We start from the raw sequence: 13720 nt of genomic DNA, 5'->3' as shown, positions 1-13720 counted from the left end.
GTACCATCTCAAATAGCAAATTTGGGATGCTTAAAGGCAGACCACATCATTGCAGTGATACGCTGTGAATTTGAATTACGGTTATGTTTATTTGGTTCAGCAGATAGAGAACGCATCTCTAAAAACCTTTTACTTACCTTAACTAGCAAAACTTACAACATTTACCTTTCAAAACATAGTGACATTTAACTCCATATAAAGTAAAAGGAGGTTCTTTAGTATCATGGAGTAGAGGAGGGGATTTAAGGATCCCAACATGCCACTTCTTTCCTGTTACCACACCTGTGGGGCCTCCAAGGCTCTCCAACATTTGCACATGATTGGATTATGACAGGAACAGAGAATTATGTAGCCTGCCTCTTATTTTTGTCCCCTTTTCAACTCAGGTCCAGTGAATTCAGAGAAAAAGGTCTACGTTAAGAAAAAAATGCAAGGAAACAGAACACTGGCTTTTAAAGCATTTAATAAGTCAAAATCAAAGTGATTTTTAAAAAGAATAAATTTACATACGGTACATAAGCAAGACAGCTGAAGGTTTCTAAAATAGAAACCTGGTGCATATGGCCCCAAAACACCACATGCTTTGATTACACTCAGGAAGCATGAGTTGCCTATTTGGGTGAGAAAATCCCATGTTACAGTGTGAGCACTGGGCACGTTTTGGAGTAATTCCAGCCACTGCTATGTAAGTGTTTTTAATTCAGGGGTGTCTTCTACGTTTTCATCTTCTGAATATCTTGTGACGGTGCAGGTTTGAGCACAACTGGCATGAAATTAGAGCTGTTTTAGATGAAGACTGCAAGACGGATGGCTTGGCCCACAGTGGCAGTGGGTTGGGGGTGGAATGTGGACAATTAGGAAAAAGGCATGTCATTCTATCTGGCTCCTGGAGAGGCAGATAGTCCTGGGGGCTTTGGTGTCACAGTTCCCAAAAGCAAGGTTGGCCAGACCATAGGCTTACATTGTGGTGAGCTTGCCTTTTAAATTAATCTCCAAGATGCCAGATCGAGAGGGACGGTGGACCTAGACTGAAGCCAAACCAGTAGGGGGTGCTCTTTCCCCAGAGAGAAACTCCAAATGTCTTGAAAGGAGCCTGAACCATACCCTTTGAAGGGGCAGGCAATGGTGTGAGACTGAGAGAGGATTTAACAGAGCAAAGTGCTTTGTGAGAAATGAATGGAAGAGGGCTAGCAAGACAAGGGTGTGAATCAGGTAATGCCTTTTTTTTTCACCCCGATGAATTTTTGTCTGATTCTCACCACAGAGCAGGAGTGCTCAAAAACTGAGGTTGGCGTCACCAATATACACTTTTCATTCTCCAGTTGCAGTAATCAAATACTTTAAAAAGTGACCAACCATGACAAATCCTTGGCTCATTCTTTAATGTGCTGTGGCTGATATATTCATCCTCAACCCAAATTAGTTAAGTACAGCCTTAAATATATCAGTATAGCTGATCGGCCTTCCTATTGTTGGGACTTAAAACTAGAGACAGCAGTAAAAATTATGTATATTATATATATATATATAAAATGATATATATATATATATCATATATATGAGAGGCCAGCACCCACTCTGTGACAATGATCACAATCCCTCTTTTTAAAAAATACAAGTGGGAAAAGCTGATCCTTTTGTCAGTTGGCTTCAGACAAGTCAACCACAATTATTTGGTGTAAATATCCAGTGTTGCGAACTCTGGCTGGGCAGCTGTGTGGATGAAAATACAGAAAAGTGCCGCATCCAGCTGACTGCCACTGCTCTGCAGGGGCAGATGAAGGCTGGGAGTACCTGTAAGCTAAGGCCCTTCCCCTGAGTTGTGCTGCAAATACTGGGCAGAGTTTGATGTAAAAGCAGTCAAACGGCAGGTCATCTTGATCATCTTTGCCTTCTAACTATAATAAATATGAGAAGAATTTTAAGTAAAAACAGGATGTTTTGCTAAAAATTTTTTTTTTTTTTTTGAGACAGAGTCTCGCTCTGTCGCCCAGGCTGGAGTGCAGTGGCGCAATCTCGGCTCACTGCAAGCTCCGCTCACCGCAAGCTCCGCTCACCAGGTTCACGCCATTCTCCTGCCTCAGCCTCCTGAGTAGCTGGGACTACAGGCGCCCTCCACCACGTCCGGCTAATTTTTTTGTATTTTCAGTAGAGACGGGGTACCGTATTAGCCAGGATGGTCTCGATCTCCTGACCTCGTGATCCGCCCACCTCGGCCTCCCAAAGTGCTGGGGTTACAGGCATGAGCCACCACACCCGGCCTAAAAATTCTTGAGAAATTGGAATGCTAAGTTACATACTAAATATCATCCCAACAGTAAGGCCGTAGAACATATTTGAAATCAAGAAAAATGTGATTTTTCGGTTTTAACACGTTAAGAGCCTCTGTAACTTTTAAGGGAGCTATTTTTTTTTTCCAGAGTATGCACATGGTGATGATGTGTTGGGTTGATAAAGCACTGGCTCAGTCCTACAGGCACTAAACTTCAATGGATACTTTGTTAACTATAGTTACACTAACTTTAAAGAAAGTTCTTGATACCTGTTCTTTATTCTTAGGAACTGAAGAGGAGGGAACTCTGGTGTTTGCATAATCATCGCCTTCCCATGTTAAGAGGACTCACCCTAGTAGGCTTAATGGGTTTTGTATTTGGTTGGCTTGTTTTCCCAAGAGACACTAAAGTTGTTCTTGCATTAATTCCCCTTAAAATTGCCGAGAGATAAGAGGTGGGAAGACAAAAAGGGCGCCTGATTCTATTCAGTAGATGAGAAAATAGATTTACAGAAGGTAACTGTGAAATTGGAGGAGTAATGTCAGGGAGGCCTTGTCAGGACCAGGCAATGTCAAGGAAGCCTCTCCCTTCTTTGTCAGACTCCAGAAAGGATTGAGTTCATCTGTTCTTCACAGATCCACTTTCCTAGGCAGATGCCAGTGCCTTCCAGGTTTGTATGAAAGCAAAAAACTGCTGACGATGGGCAGAGGGCCTGTCCCAAACCACTAGGAAGCAGGAGAGGGCAGGACTCTCAGTGAATCCCAGATGTATCCACCTGTGCTGAAGGCTAACCCCCAACCTGTTTGGTGATGTGTGAGCAGCCAGTTGGTTTCATGGGTCAGAAGAGTGTGGTAATGGTACCTGGAATCCTGCAAAATGCATGGAAACAAGGAAGAGCAGATCCTTATTCCAACATGAACAGCAGGACTTATAAGGAAAGCAGGCTTTTCCCCATGACCTCACAGCTCTGCCTCCACCTTTCATCTCTTCACAGTGAGCTTTCTTTCAGAGTGATCTTACCACCCAACCAGGCACAGTCTAATTTGATCATAACAAGGAGGAGGCCGGGCACAGTGGCTCATGCCTATAATCCCAGCACTTTGGGAGGCTGAGGTGGGTGGATCACTTAAGCCCAGGAGTTTCAGACGTACCTGGGCAACATGGAGAAACCCTGTCTCTACAAAAATTAGCTGGGCATGGTGGTCTATGCTTACAGTCCCAGCTACTCAGTTGGCTCAGGCAGGAGGATTGCTTGAGCCCGGGAGGCAGAGTTTGCAGTGAGCTGAGATTGTGCCACTGTAATACAGCCTGGGAAACAGAGCAAGATCCTGTCTCAAACAAAACAAAACAAAAAAACACCAAATAAACGATAAGGAAGTCACCCTGTCCAAGGAATGCAGTTTCATATGGCGCCACCCCTTCTCCTAGACCAAAGTTCCCATTTTAGAAATAAGACTCCATGCTAGGCAAGGTTGTAACGGAAAAGAAAGGCTCTACCTCCAGCCTCCCAGATCACCCCATCTCTACTGGCTCTCCAGAACCCAGTGGGGCTCATAGCTATTCCTAAGCCAGGCCACAATTCCTGCCAGCCCATGACTAGGTCCAAAGTCCATGCAACAGAAAGAGGAGCAGGGGCCGGGGTGGGGGTGTGCCTTTAAAGATCCGGATTACGGTTTTTAGCCTGGGTTCAACTGTAGCATAACCACTACAGACTAATGACCGCTATGAGACAGTTTTTCCTTTCACACGGCAGCATCATTTATCTGGTAGTAGCAAGACAGCCGTATGACTTTTTTTGTTGTTAAAGAAAAATAAGTTGTCAAGATTTGCCTACCAATAATTTTCCTATGTCTTGGCTTTCATGTCCAGTGGGCTAGTTTCCAACTGTTTGAGACTCAGGGTAATCCCAGAAACCTGTGAAGCATGGGCACAAAGGTTGTAGCGCAGATGCCAACAGATGTGTAGGTAACAAACTTGTAAGGCACTTCAATCTCCAGTCTCCGCCTGGCCTCCTTGTTCCTGGTGACCACCTTGAACCATGAGTATAATACTTGCAGTGAGAGATTTTGTACAAGCTGACGAACCAAGAGGATCAACACAATTCCCACTGCAAATTTGGTCAGACCCAAAACTAACATGTAGGTGGTGAGCGGTGGGATGTTCTGAATAACAGGGAGAGATTCAGCGGGCTTGGATACAAGCTGGAAGAAATGGTTGATCCAGAATCCTATGGTCACTCCAGCCCCGGCAGCCAGAATGGTGGTGGTGTCCGCCCGGGTTGGGCTGTAGTAATCAGAAACAGGGTAATTGTAACACAGGAAGAATGGCACAACTATGACACACACGGGGAAGAGGGGGCTGGCCGAGTCCAGGCAGTCAATGAAGGTCCAGGCAGGGTAGGTGAGGACGATGAGGAGTGCGGTGATCAGGACGCCACCCAGCACATCCTTTGGGAAGGAGAGAAAAGAACAGTGTGAACCAATGAGTGTTTCCTTGTATACAGGTATAATTTGAATCAAGTATGGCTAATTTGATATTTAAAACACAGTTTTTGCATTGTTTTATTTTACAGTACATGTTCAAAGAAAATGTAAAGTTCTAAAACTTTGAAGTGAAAATACGAAAAAATGCTTCTAACAACCATACTACTCATGTTACATATCTTCTTTCACCTTTTTTACCTTTTGGAATAAATTCTGTATTTGTTTTCTTAATGAATAACTGTAATCTCATTGTCCTTCAAACTTATATAAATCTAGTATTTCGACACTTATATCACAAATACTGTCACCGTCTTCACCGAGGTGTCACCATCCTTTCATCCACCTGGGGGTTGGGCTGCAGGCTGGCTAAAGGAGGAAGCTCGCTTCTGGGGGAGCCAAATATACACAGTAAGCACATCAGTGTTATGTAGAGGACATGTTCCTTTGGGGTGGTTTGAGGAGACATTTGGATGTGGTAGCACCAAAGTTCTTCTGCGTCAGCCTTGACACTACTACCCCACCTTCAGAGACAGGATTTCAAATAGCGTGCATACAATTTCATTGAGCAGTTGTACCATGCTTTATTTAATTAATCCCATTCTTTAGAACAGTGGCTTGCTTTCTTCCATCGCCTCCTTCCTTCCCTGCTTAAAATATCTTTAACTCCTTGATGTCCCACATTTCCCTCTTTCCTTAGTCTTCTCTTTGCACAATATAATTAATCGATTCTTAGTTTCAATACCTAGAGTTAAGCACTTTCCCTAAGTTTGCATGTTTCCATATATTCTTTTTTTCCTATATGTATAATAGAATTCTAAGACTTGGTCTTGCTTTTTCTAATAACTTCATTATTTATTTCTCTTGCTTAGTGTCTAATACAATGACATCTGATTTGGATAAACAATGGGTGAGAATTAGATCTTAGAAATAATCACTAAGGCAACAGCAAGTTTCACAGTTTAGTGGGCATCCATCCATCCTTCATACAGTGGTCATGTATGAGTGCCTACTGTTTGCCAAACACAGTGCTAGAGGATCCACGTGAACCAAACATACACCATCCCCACCTGTCCTGGACCTCACGGTCTGGTGAAGAGACAGGCAGTTACCATTATTTCAGAGGGAAAAAGGCCAGTGAGGGATCCTGATGGTCCCTGGGGGCTGGAGAGAGAGAGTGAACACAGGCAGGAGCCACTTCACACAGGGCCCTAAAGTCCAACCCACGCCATGAGTACTACATCCTGGGAGCAGCCTGAGGCCCCGAAGTAGCTCTCACTGGGTAGCAACATGACTGGGTTTTCACTTTAAAAAGATTGTCTGACTGTAGTGGGGAGGGTGGACGGGGGCGGGGAGAAGTCAGGGTGGATGGGGGAGGACTAAGGGTGGATAGGGAAGGAGTAAGGGTGGATGGGGAGGAGCGAGGGTGGATGGGGAGGACTAAGGGTGGATGGGGAAGGAGTGAGGGTGGATGGGGAGGAGTGAGGGTGGATGGGGGAGGACTAAGGGTGGATAGGGAAGGAGTAAGGGTGGATGGGAAGGAGTAAGGGTGGATGGGGAGGACTAAGGGTGGATGGGGAGGAGTGAGGGTGGATGGGAAGGAGTAAGGGTGGATGGGGAGGAGTGAGGGTGGATGGGAAGGAGTAAGGGTGGATGGGGAGGACTAAGGGTGGATGGGGAAGGAGTGAGGGTGGATGGGGAGGAGTGAGGGTGGATGGGAAGGAGTGAGGGTGGATGGGGAGGACTGAGGGTGGATGGGGAAGGAGTGAGGGTGGATGGGGAGGAGTGAGGGTGGATGGGGAGGAGTGAGGGTGGATGGGAAGGAGTGAGGGTGGATGGGGAGGACTAAGGGTGAATGGGGAGGAGTGAGGGTGGATGGGGAGGAGTGAGGGTGGATGGGGAGGAGTGAGGGTGGATGGGGAGGAGTGAGGGTGGATGGGGAGGAGTGAGGGTGGATGGGGAGGGGTGAGGGTGGATGGGGAAGGAGTGAGGGTGGATGAGGAGGAGTGAGGGTGGATGGGGAGGAGTGAGGGTGGATGGGGAGGAGTGAGGGTGGATGGGGAGGAGTGAGGGTGGATGGGGAGGAGTGAGGGTGGATGGGGAGGAGTGAGGGTGGATGGGGAGGAGTGAGGGTGGATGGGGAGGAGTGAGGGTGGATGGGGAGGAGTGAGGTTGGATGGGAAGGAGTGAGGGTGGATGGGGAGGACTGAGGGTGGATGGGGAAGGAGGGTGGATGGGGAGGAGTGAGGGTGGATGGGGAGGACTAAGGGTGGATGGGGAAGGAGTGAGGGTGGATGGGGAGGACTAAGGGTGGATGGGGAAGGAGTGAGGGTGGATGGGGAGGACTAAGGGTGAATGGGGAGGAGTGAGGGTGGATGGGGAGGAGTGAGGGTGGATGGGAAGGAGTAAGGGTGGATGGGGAGGACTAAGGGTGGATGGGGAGGAGTGAGGGTGGATGGGAAGGAGTGAGGGTGGATGGGGAGGAGTGAGGGTGGATGGGGAGGGGTGAGGGTGGATGGGGAGGAGTGAGGGTGGATGGGGAGGAGTGAGGGTGGATGGGGAGGGGTGAGGGTGGATGGGGAGGAGTGAGGGTGGATGGGGAGGAGTGAGGGTGGATGGGGAGGACTCAGGGTGGATGGGGAAGGACTAAGGGTGGATGGGGAGGAGTGAGGGTGGATGGGGAGGGGTGAGGGTGGATGGGGAGGACTAAGGGTGGATGGGGAGGAGTGAGGGTGGATGGGGAGGGGTGAGGGTGGATGGGGAGGACTAAGGGTGGATGGGGAGGAGTGAGGGTGGATGGGAAGGAGTAAGGGTGAATGGGGAGGAGTGAGGGTGGATGGGGAGGAGTGAAGGTGGATGGGGAGGAGTGAGGGTGGATGGGGAGGAGTGAGGGTGGATGGGGGAGGAGGGTGGATGGGGGAGGAGTGAGGGTGGATGGGGGAGGAGTGAGGGTGGATGGGGGAGGAGTGAGGGTGGATGGGGGAGGAGTGGGGGGAGGAGTGAAGGTGGATGGGGAGGAGTGAGGGGGGATGGGGGAGGAGTGAGGGGGGATGGGGAGGAGTGAGGGGGGATGGGGAGGAGTGAGGGGGGATGGGGAGGAGTGAGGGGGGATGGGGGAGGAGTGAGAGTGGATGGGCGAGGAGTGAGGGTGGATGGGGGAGGAGTGAGGGTGGTAGGCAAGGAGTGAGGGAGGAAGGAGTGAGGGAGGGAGGAGTGAGGGTGGTCAGGGGAGGAGTGAGGGTGTGGGGGAAGTGAGAGTGGATGGGGGGGAGTGAGAGTGGACGGAGCGGGGGTGGGGGGGAGACTGCCTTTCAGAGGAAGAGTTGAGTGTCCTGACCGCCTGCACCTGGCTCCAGGGCTTTACCAGTATGCACTTCAGTTCCCCTTCACCATCCCCTCAGGCTTCACCATCTCTGCAGCCTCCCTCCCCGTGGTTTCTTTTCTTGGGTGTATGAATATGCACTGATATTGCCTTAATTTTGGGGAGAAAAATCCTTCATATAGGCTTCTTGGTTACCAAAATTGAGCCAAACTCTTTGGGTTTTCTACACATGTTGCCTCCAGTCTCTCAACTTAATGTGCAGCTGCTTCTAAGCTCCTGCACTCAGATGATATGCCACTTTCAAAGGCCACTCACTGGACATTCATTGGCTGTTTCTTCAGCATCTAAGTCTTCCAACAGCCCCATATTTCCCCTTGGGGATCCATGAGGTTCTGGGAAATGATGGAGTTGAAGCACATGACCTAGGTAGGCCAATCAACGCACTGAATTCCTTTCATAGTGAATAGCGCAGGGGTAATCATGTGACCTTGCTACAACAATCAGAATGAACTGCAGGCCTGTTACTTGGAATTCTTGGAGAAAGATGTTCTCTTTCTCTTGACATTGTGCTCTGGGATTTAAACCCTTTACTTATCAGACCTTTAAAATTCAGCTTTTATTAATGTTGCCCTGAAATAGCCTGGTTCTTCTGTGACCTCTAAGAAGTCTCTTTCTTGGTTTCTTCCTTTACATCCTCCTCTTTCTGCATCCTAAACATGGGCATTTGCAGATTCTGTCTTTGAGCCTTGTGTGTTTCTCTCGAGTTTACATCGCTCCCTGGCTTCAACTCTCCATTCCCTATCAGTGTGCCTCTCAAATCCACATCTTTGAGCCTCTCTCTCAAAATTGAGGCCTGCATTTTTTGATTGAATGCTAAACATTTCCATCTGGATGTCCTATCAGCTCCCTTAAACCAATCTTTCTAAAATAAAAATCAACAACCACCAAAAAGAAAAACGGATAAAAGAAATGAGCAGCTAACAGAAAAGGAAATATAAATGTCTCTTAAATATATGAAAATATCCCTAAGCTTACTTATAATAAGGTATGAAAATTATGCTAGGGAGAAATTAAAACTTATGTTCCCACAAATAATGGTACATGCATGCTTATAGCAGTTTTATTAATAATCAGCCCAAACTGGAAACAACCCCAATGCCCCTGAATGGGTGAATGGGTAAATAAACTGTGATACTTCTCAGCAGTAAAAAGCAACACACTACTGATGCATGCAACAGCTTGGATGAAACCTCCAGGAAATTATGCTGAACTGAAGAAGTCAAGCTCCAAGGGATACATACTGTATGGTTCTATTTAGCTAACATTCTCGAAAAGATAAAACCATAGTGATGGAGAATTGATTAGCAGTTGCCTAGGGGTTTGAGGGTAGGGGGAGGTTGTGACTCCGAAGGGATGGGAGGAGGGAGGTTTGAGGATGATGCAACTGTTCTTTATCGTGGCGGGGGTCACTCAGATCAATACATGTATTAACATTCATGGAACTTTATGCCAAACAAAGTCAATTTTACTGCTAGTTTTTAAATTAAAATTTCAAAATATATTTCAGACACGTAAACAAAAATAAAAAGCTGGTGGGCTCTTTTGTTGCCACTGAATGCCCGCTGCTGTCTGCAAAGCAGGCTCTGGACCCCTGGCGACGTTCCCAGTATAGTTGCTCCCTTCTCCACCTTCCCACACAAACCGTGCAGAGAATCAACTCCTCGCCTGTCCCTGCTGACAGAGATGCGGAGGTTTAACGTTCTGTTAATGAAACTGTAGGGGTGAACTGGGACTCTTTTTCATTAATCATATGAATGCAAAATGGTATAACATTTATGAGGAGGAGCCTGTCAATAGTTTTAAAAATTACACATTTATTTATCCTCCAGCCCAACAATCTCATTCTGGGACTTGACCTTAGAGATATAACTGCTCACGTTTAAAAGGACATATTTACAAGCTATCTGTTGTAGTATTGTTTGTAATAGCATCACAGTGGAAATAACCCAAGTTCCACCTATAGAGGACTAGTGAAATTGAACTATGATATAGCCACGCAGTGGAATACTATGCCACTGCACAAAGAACAAGGAAGCTCTGACAAGAAATTTTAAAAAGCAAGGTGCAGAACAGTGCATACAGTATATTACCATTTCCATTTTTAAAAGCTGGGCAGATACAGAGATACTCTTTCACTTGAATACACAGAGGTGCTACTTGGATGGCTGGGTACAATCAGGAAGGAGACTTTTCACAGGATGCCCTGTGTACCTTTTGAATTTTGTATCTTGTGAATATAGTACCTCTTTTTAAAAAGTAAGATAAAATTCAGTCTCTCCTCTTCCAAACAGTATCTGCCTTTCAACTTCCACACGAGTGGGATCAGGACCCTCACTGTGTCCTCTACACAGGTTGGTGTGATAAAATCTCACCCCTGAGGCTCTGAGGGCATTTTGTTTGTGTGTTTTTAAAGGCATAAGAATTCTGAGGGGAGGAGGAGAGCCAGGTGCAATGAGTTTCACACTGCAAACAAGCCTCTCTTGTGGGGGACAGAAGATTCTGCCACTCAGATCACCTCCCAGGCAGCTCCACTGGACTCAAGTCTGAGCCCTAACGAAGCCTGGAAGATAAAAACAGTCATTTTACCTAAATGTATAATGAATGCACAGAGCTAAAGAATGCTGCTTTGAGACTTCCCTGGCAGAGGGACGTCCAAAAGGACGAATCCTTTCTTCCTCATACCTCTAGGCCACACTGCCCTGATGGTTATTTGAATGGGAAACGTTCTCAAATTTTAGTGTGCATTGGAATCTCCTAGGAAGATGCTTAAAATGCAGATTCAGGGTACTGCCCTATGATTCTGATCAGAAGTGTGGCCCAGGAGTCTGATTCTGATGTCGTGAGTCTAAATAGAAAACTCGGAAATACTAGCGTAGAGGTTTACAAAGTCTTCTATGACATGGGTTACATTAACCTATCTTCCAGGTTTTCTCTCACTTTCCCATTTGAACTTTCTGCCTCACTCACATACGTCTATTTGCTTTTCCGAAATATGCCTAATACAATTTTAGGGCCAAAGTTTTGCATTTGTTTTATGTACAGCACACTTTAATCGCCTCCATCAAGATCTTATTGGTGCTTCTAAGGCTAAATTTAAAAGCTACTTCCTTTCCAAAATATCTTCATGTATTAACACAGTTGGAACCAACCTTTCTCTCGCTTTCTCCCTGAACTGAATGTGAAGGCACTTGCTAAATGTGACTCCAAAAGCCCTTTCTTGCATTGCCTTTTGCTATTGTTGTGTGTTGCCTGCCTTTCTTCTAAGTTGATTATAGGGTCTGATCAGCAAGGTCAGGGTCTTTGCATTATTCCACAAAGCTCCTAGCCTAGTGCCTAACACGTAGCAGACATTGAGTTACAGGAATTGGGACACTGGAATGCATTTCTCTTTTTTTGTCCTTTTTTAATGTTTTATTTCCATAGGTTATTGGGGAACAGGTGGTGGTTGGTTACATGAGTAAATTCTTTGTTTGTTTGTTTGTTTGAGATGGAGTTTCGCTCTTGTTGCTCAGGCTGGAGTGCAATGGTGTGATCTTAGCTCACCACAACCTCTGCCTCCCGGGTTCAAGTGATTCTCCTGCCTCAGCCTCCTGAGTAGCTGGGATTACAGGCATGCACCACCATGCCCAGCTAATTTTGTATTTTTAGTAGAGACAGGGTTTCTCCATGTTGGTAAGGCTGGTCTCAAACTCCCAACCTCAGGTGATCCGCCCACCTCGGCCTCCCAAAGTGCTGGGATTACAGGCATGAGCCACTAAACCCGGCTTGAGTAATTCTCTAGTGATGATTTGTGAGATTTTGGTGTACCTATCACCCGAGCAGTAGACACCGCACCCAATTTGTAGTCTTTTATCTCTCGCCCCCCTCTCATCCTTTCCTCAAGTCCCCAGAGTCCTTTGTGTCATTCAAAACCATAATGCAATACCACCTTACTCCTGCAACAATGGCCATAATCAAAAAATTAAAAAATAATACATGTTGGCTTGGATGCGGTGAACAGGAAACACTTCTACACTGCTGGTGGGAATGTAAACTAGTACAACCACTATGGAAAACAGTGTGGAGATTCCTTAAAGAACTAAAAGTAGAACTACCATTTGATCCAGCAATCCCACTACTGGGTATCCACCCAGAGGAAAAGAAGTCATTATACGAAAAAGATATTGCACACTCACGTCTATAGCAGCACAATTCACAATTGCAAAAATGTGGAACCAACCCAAATGCCCATCAGTCAACTAGTGGATAAAGAAACTGTGGCATATATACAATGGAATACTACTCAGCCATAAAAAGAAATTAATTAATGGCACTCACAGCAACCTGGATGAGATTGGAGACTAGTATTCTAAGTGAAGTAACTCAGGAATGGAAAACCAAACATTTTATGCTCTCACTCAAAAGTGGGAGGTAAATTATGAGGATCCAAAGGCATAAGAATGGAATGCCTTTCCCTTATCCCGATTATCTATAATACTTAGTACCCATTGTTTCAATATATAAATAAAAATCTGTCTTCCTTTCCTCTGTCTTCCTTTGTAATTGCTGATTTGTAACCAAATTCTCAGACATCTGGTTGAAATATTTTTTATAAATGAATTCTGTTCATCTTCAATGCATCAGGAGACTAGACTATTTTGGTTCATAGCCCCAGCATTTGAGGCAAAAGTAATTTTAGTTAATATGGCTGTCGGTGAGATTTTCAGCCATAAAGGTGATATTGTAATAAAGACATGTAGGTATTTTTGTAAGGAAAATACTTGGACTCTAGCTAATGAGCTTTCTAATATAAGTCTCTAAATTTCTTATAATAAAATTATTCCAAACAGTTTCTAAAAATAAAGACAGTTAAATACTTGAAAATTTGAAAACAACTTTTTATGTTAGTTTTTTTTTAAGCTACTAAATTCACAGAAACTATGAAAGCTCACAAAATATCTGTCTCTGAACTGGAGCTGTTGTTTTTATTTTTATTTTTTTGCATATTCAAAGTTAGGAGGTTACTTCTTTGGAGCTGCATAGTGCTTGGCACAGTATGTGAGGCCAGAGGGAAAACAGTTCACGGTTCTACAGGACAGCAAGGACAAGCTATAGCACAGATGACTGTGTAACAGAGGGGAAAAAATAGAGATAACTGTCCTGAACGGGTGGATTTGAGGGATAGGGAGAAGAGAGGAAAGAGTGCAGATGGTTGATAGGGAACATAAGAAATATATGGAAGACAGGTAAAGAGAATGGTGCAAAAGGCATGATAAGGGAAAGACACGAGAGCAAAAATGGTGAGAATAAGTATTCTTTACTTTGCAAAGAACAAATGTAAAACTCCTTCCCACAGAGAAGTATAACTAGACTACAAAGTATACAAAATATACAGCATATTCAAACACCTAGACCCAGTGATTCCACTCCTAGGAATTGATTCTAAGAAAATAACCAGAGACGATAATAAGGCTGCTCATGAAGTTTACATACAGGGATGATTCCTGTTTGGTTCTTGTTGGGTTATTTCAGCTCATGCCATTTAAGTCCAAAAAGTAACACATGCTCCATTACAGAAACATCAGAAACAAGCAAAAATGCTTAAA

General features: G+C 45.3%; 1 protein-coding gene across 1 annotated transcript in view; it reads right to left on the bottom strand.

Moving 5' to 3' along the window:
• Positions 1-446: 446 nt before the first annotated feature.
• The window catches only part of SGPP2 (sphingosine-1-phosphate phosphatase 2), a 135513-nt gene continuing 122239 nt past the window's right edge, over positions 447-13720 (bottom strand). Inside the window, exon 5 of the mRNA XM_526109.9 lies at positions 447-4720. Coding sequence (XP_526109.2) covers positions 4169-4720 — 552 coding nt within the window. The 3' untranslated portion in view covers positions 447-4168. The remainder of the gene's footprint in view (positions 4721-13720) is intronic.

The sequence above is a fragment of the Pan troglodytes genome, chromosome 13 (assembly GCF_028858775.2).
Source record: "Pan troglodytes isolate AG18354 chromosome 13, NHGRI_mPanTro3-v2.0_pri, whole genome shotgun sequence".
Taxonomy (NCBI): domain Eukaryota; kingdom Metazoa; phylum Chordata; class Mammalia; order Primates; family Hominidae; genus Pan; species Pan troglodytes.
Note: the sequence above shows the minus strand (reverse complement) of the source record. Positions and strands in the feature narration are given on the sequence as shown.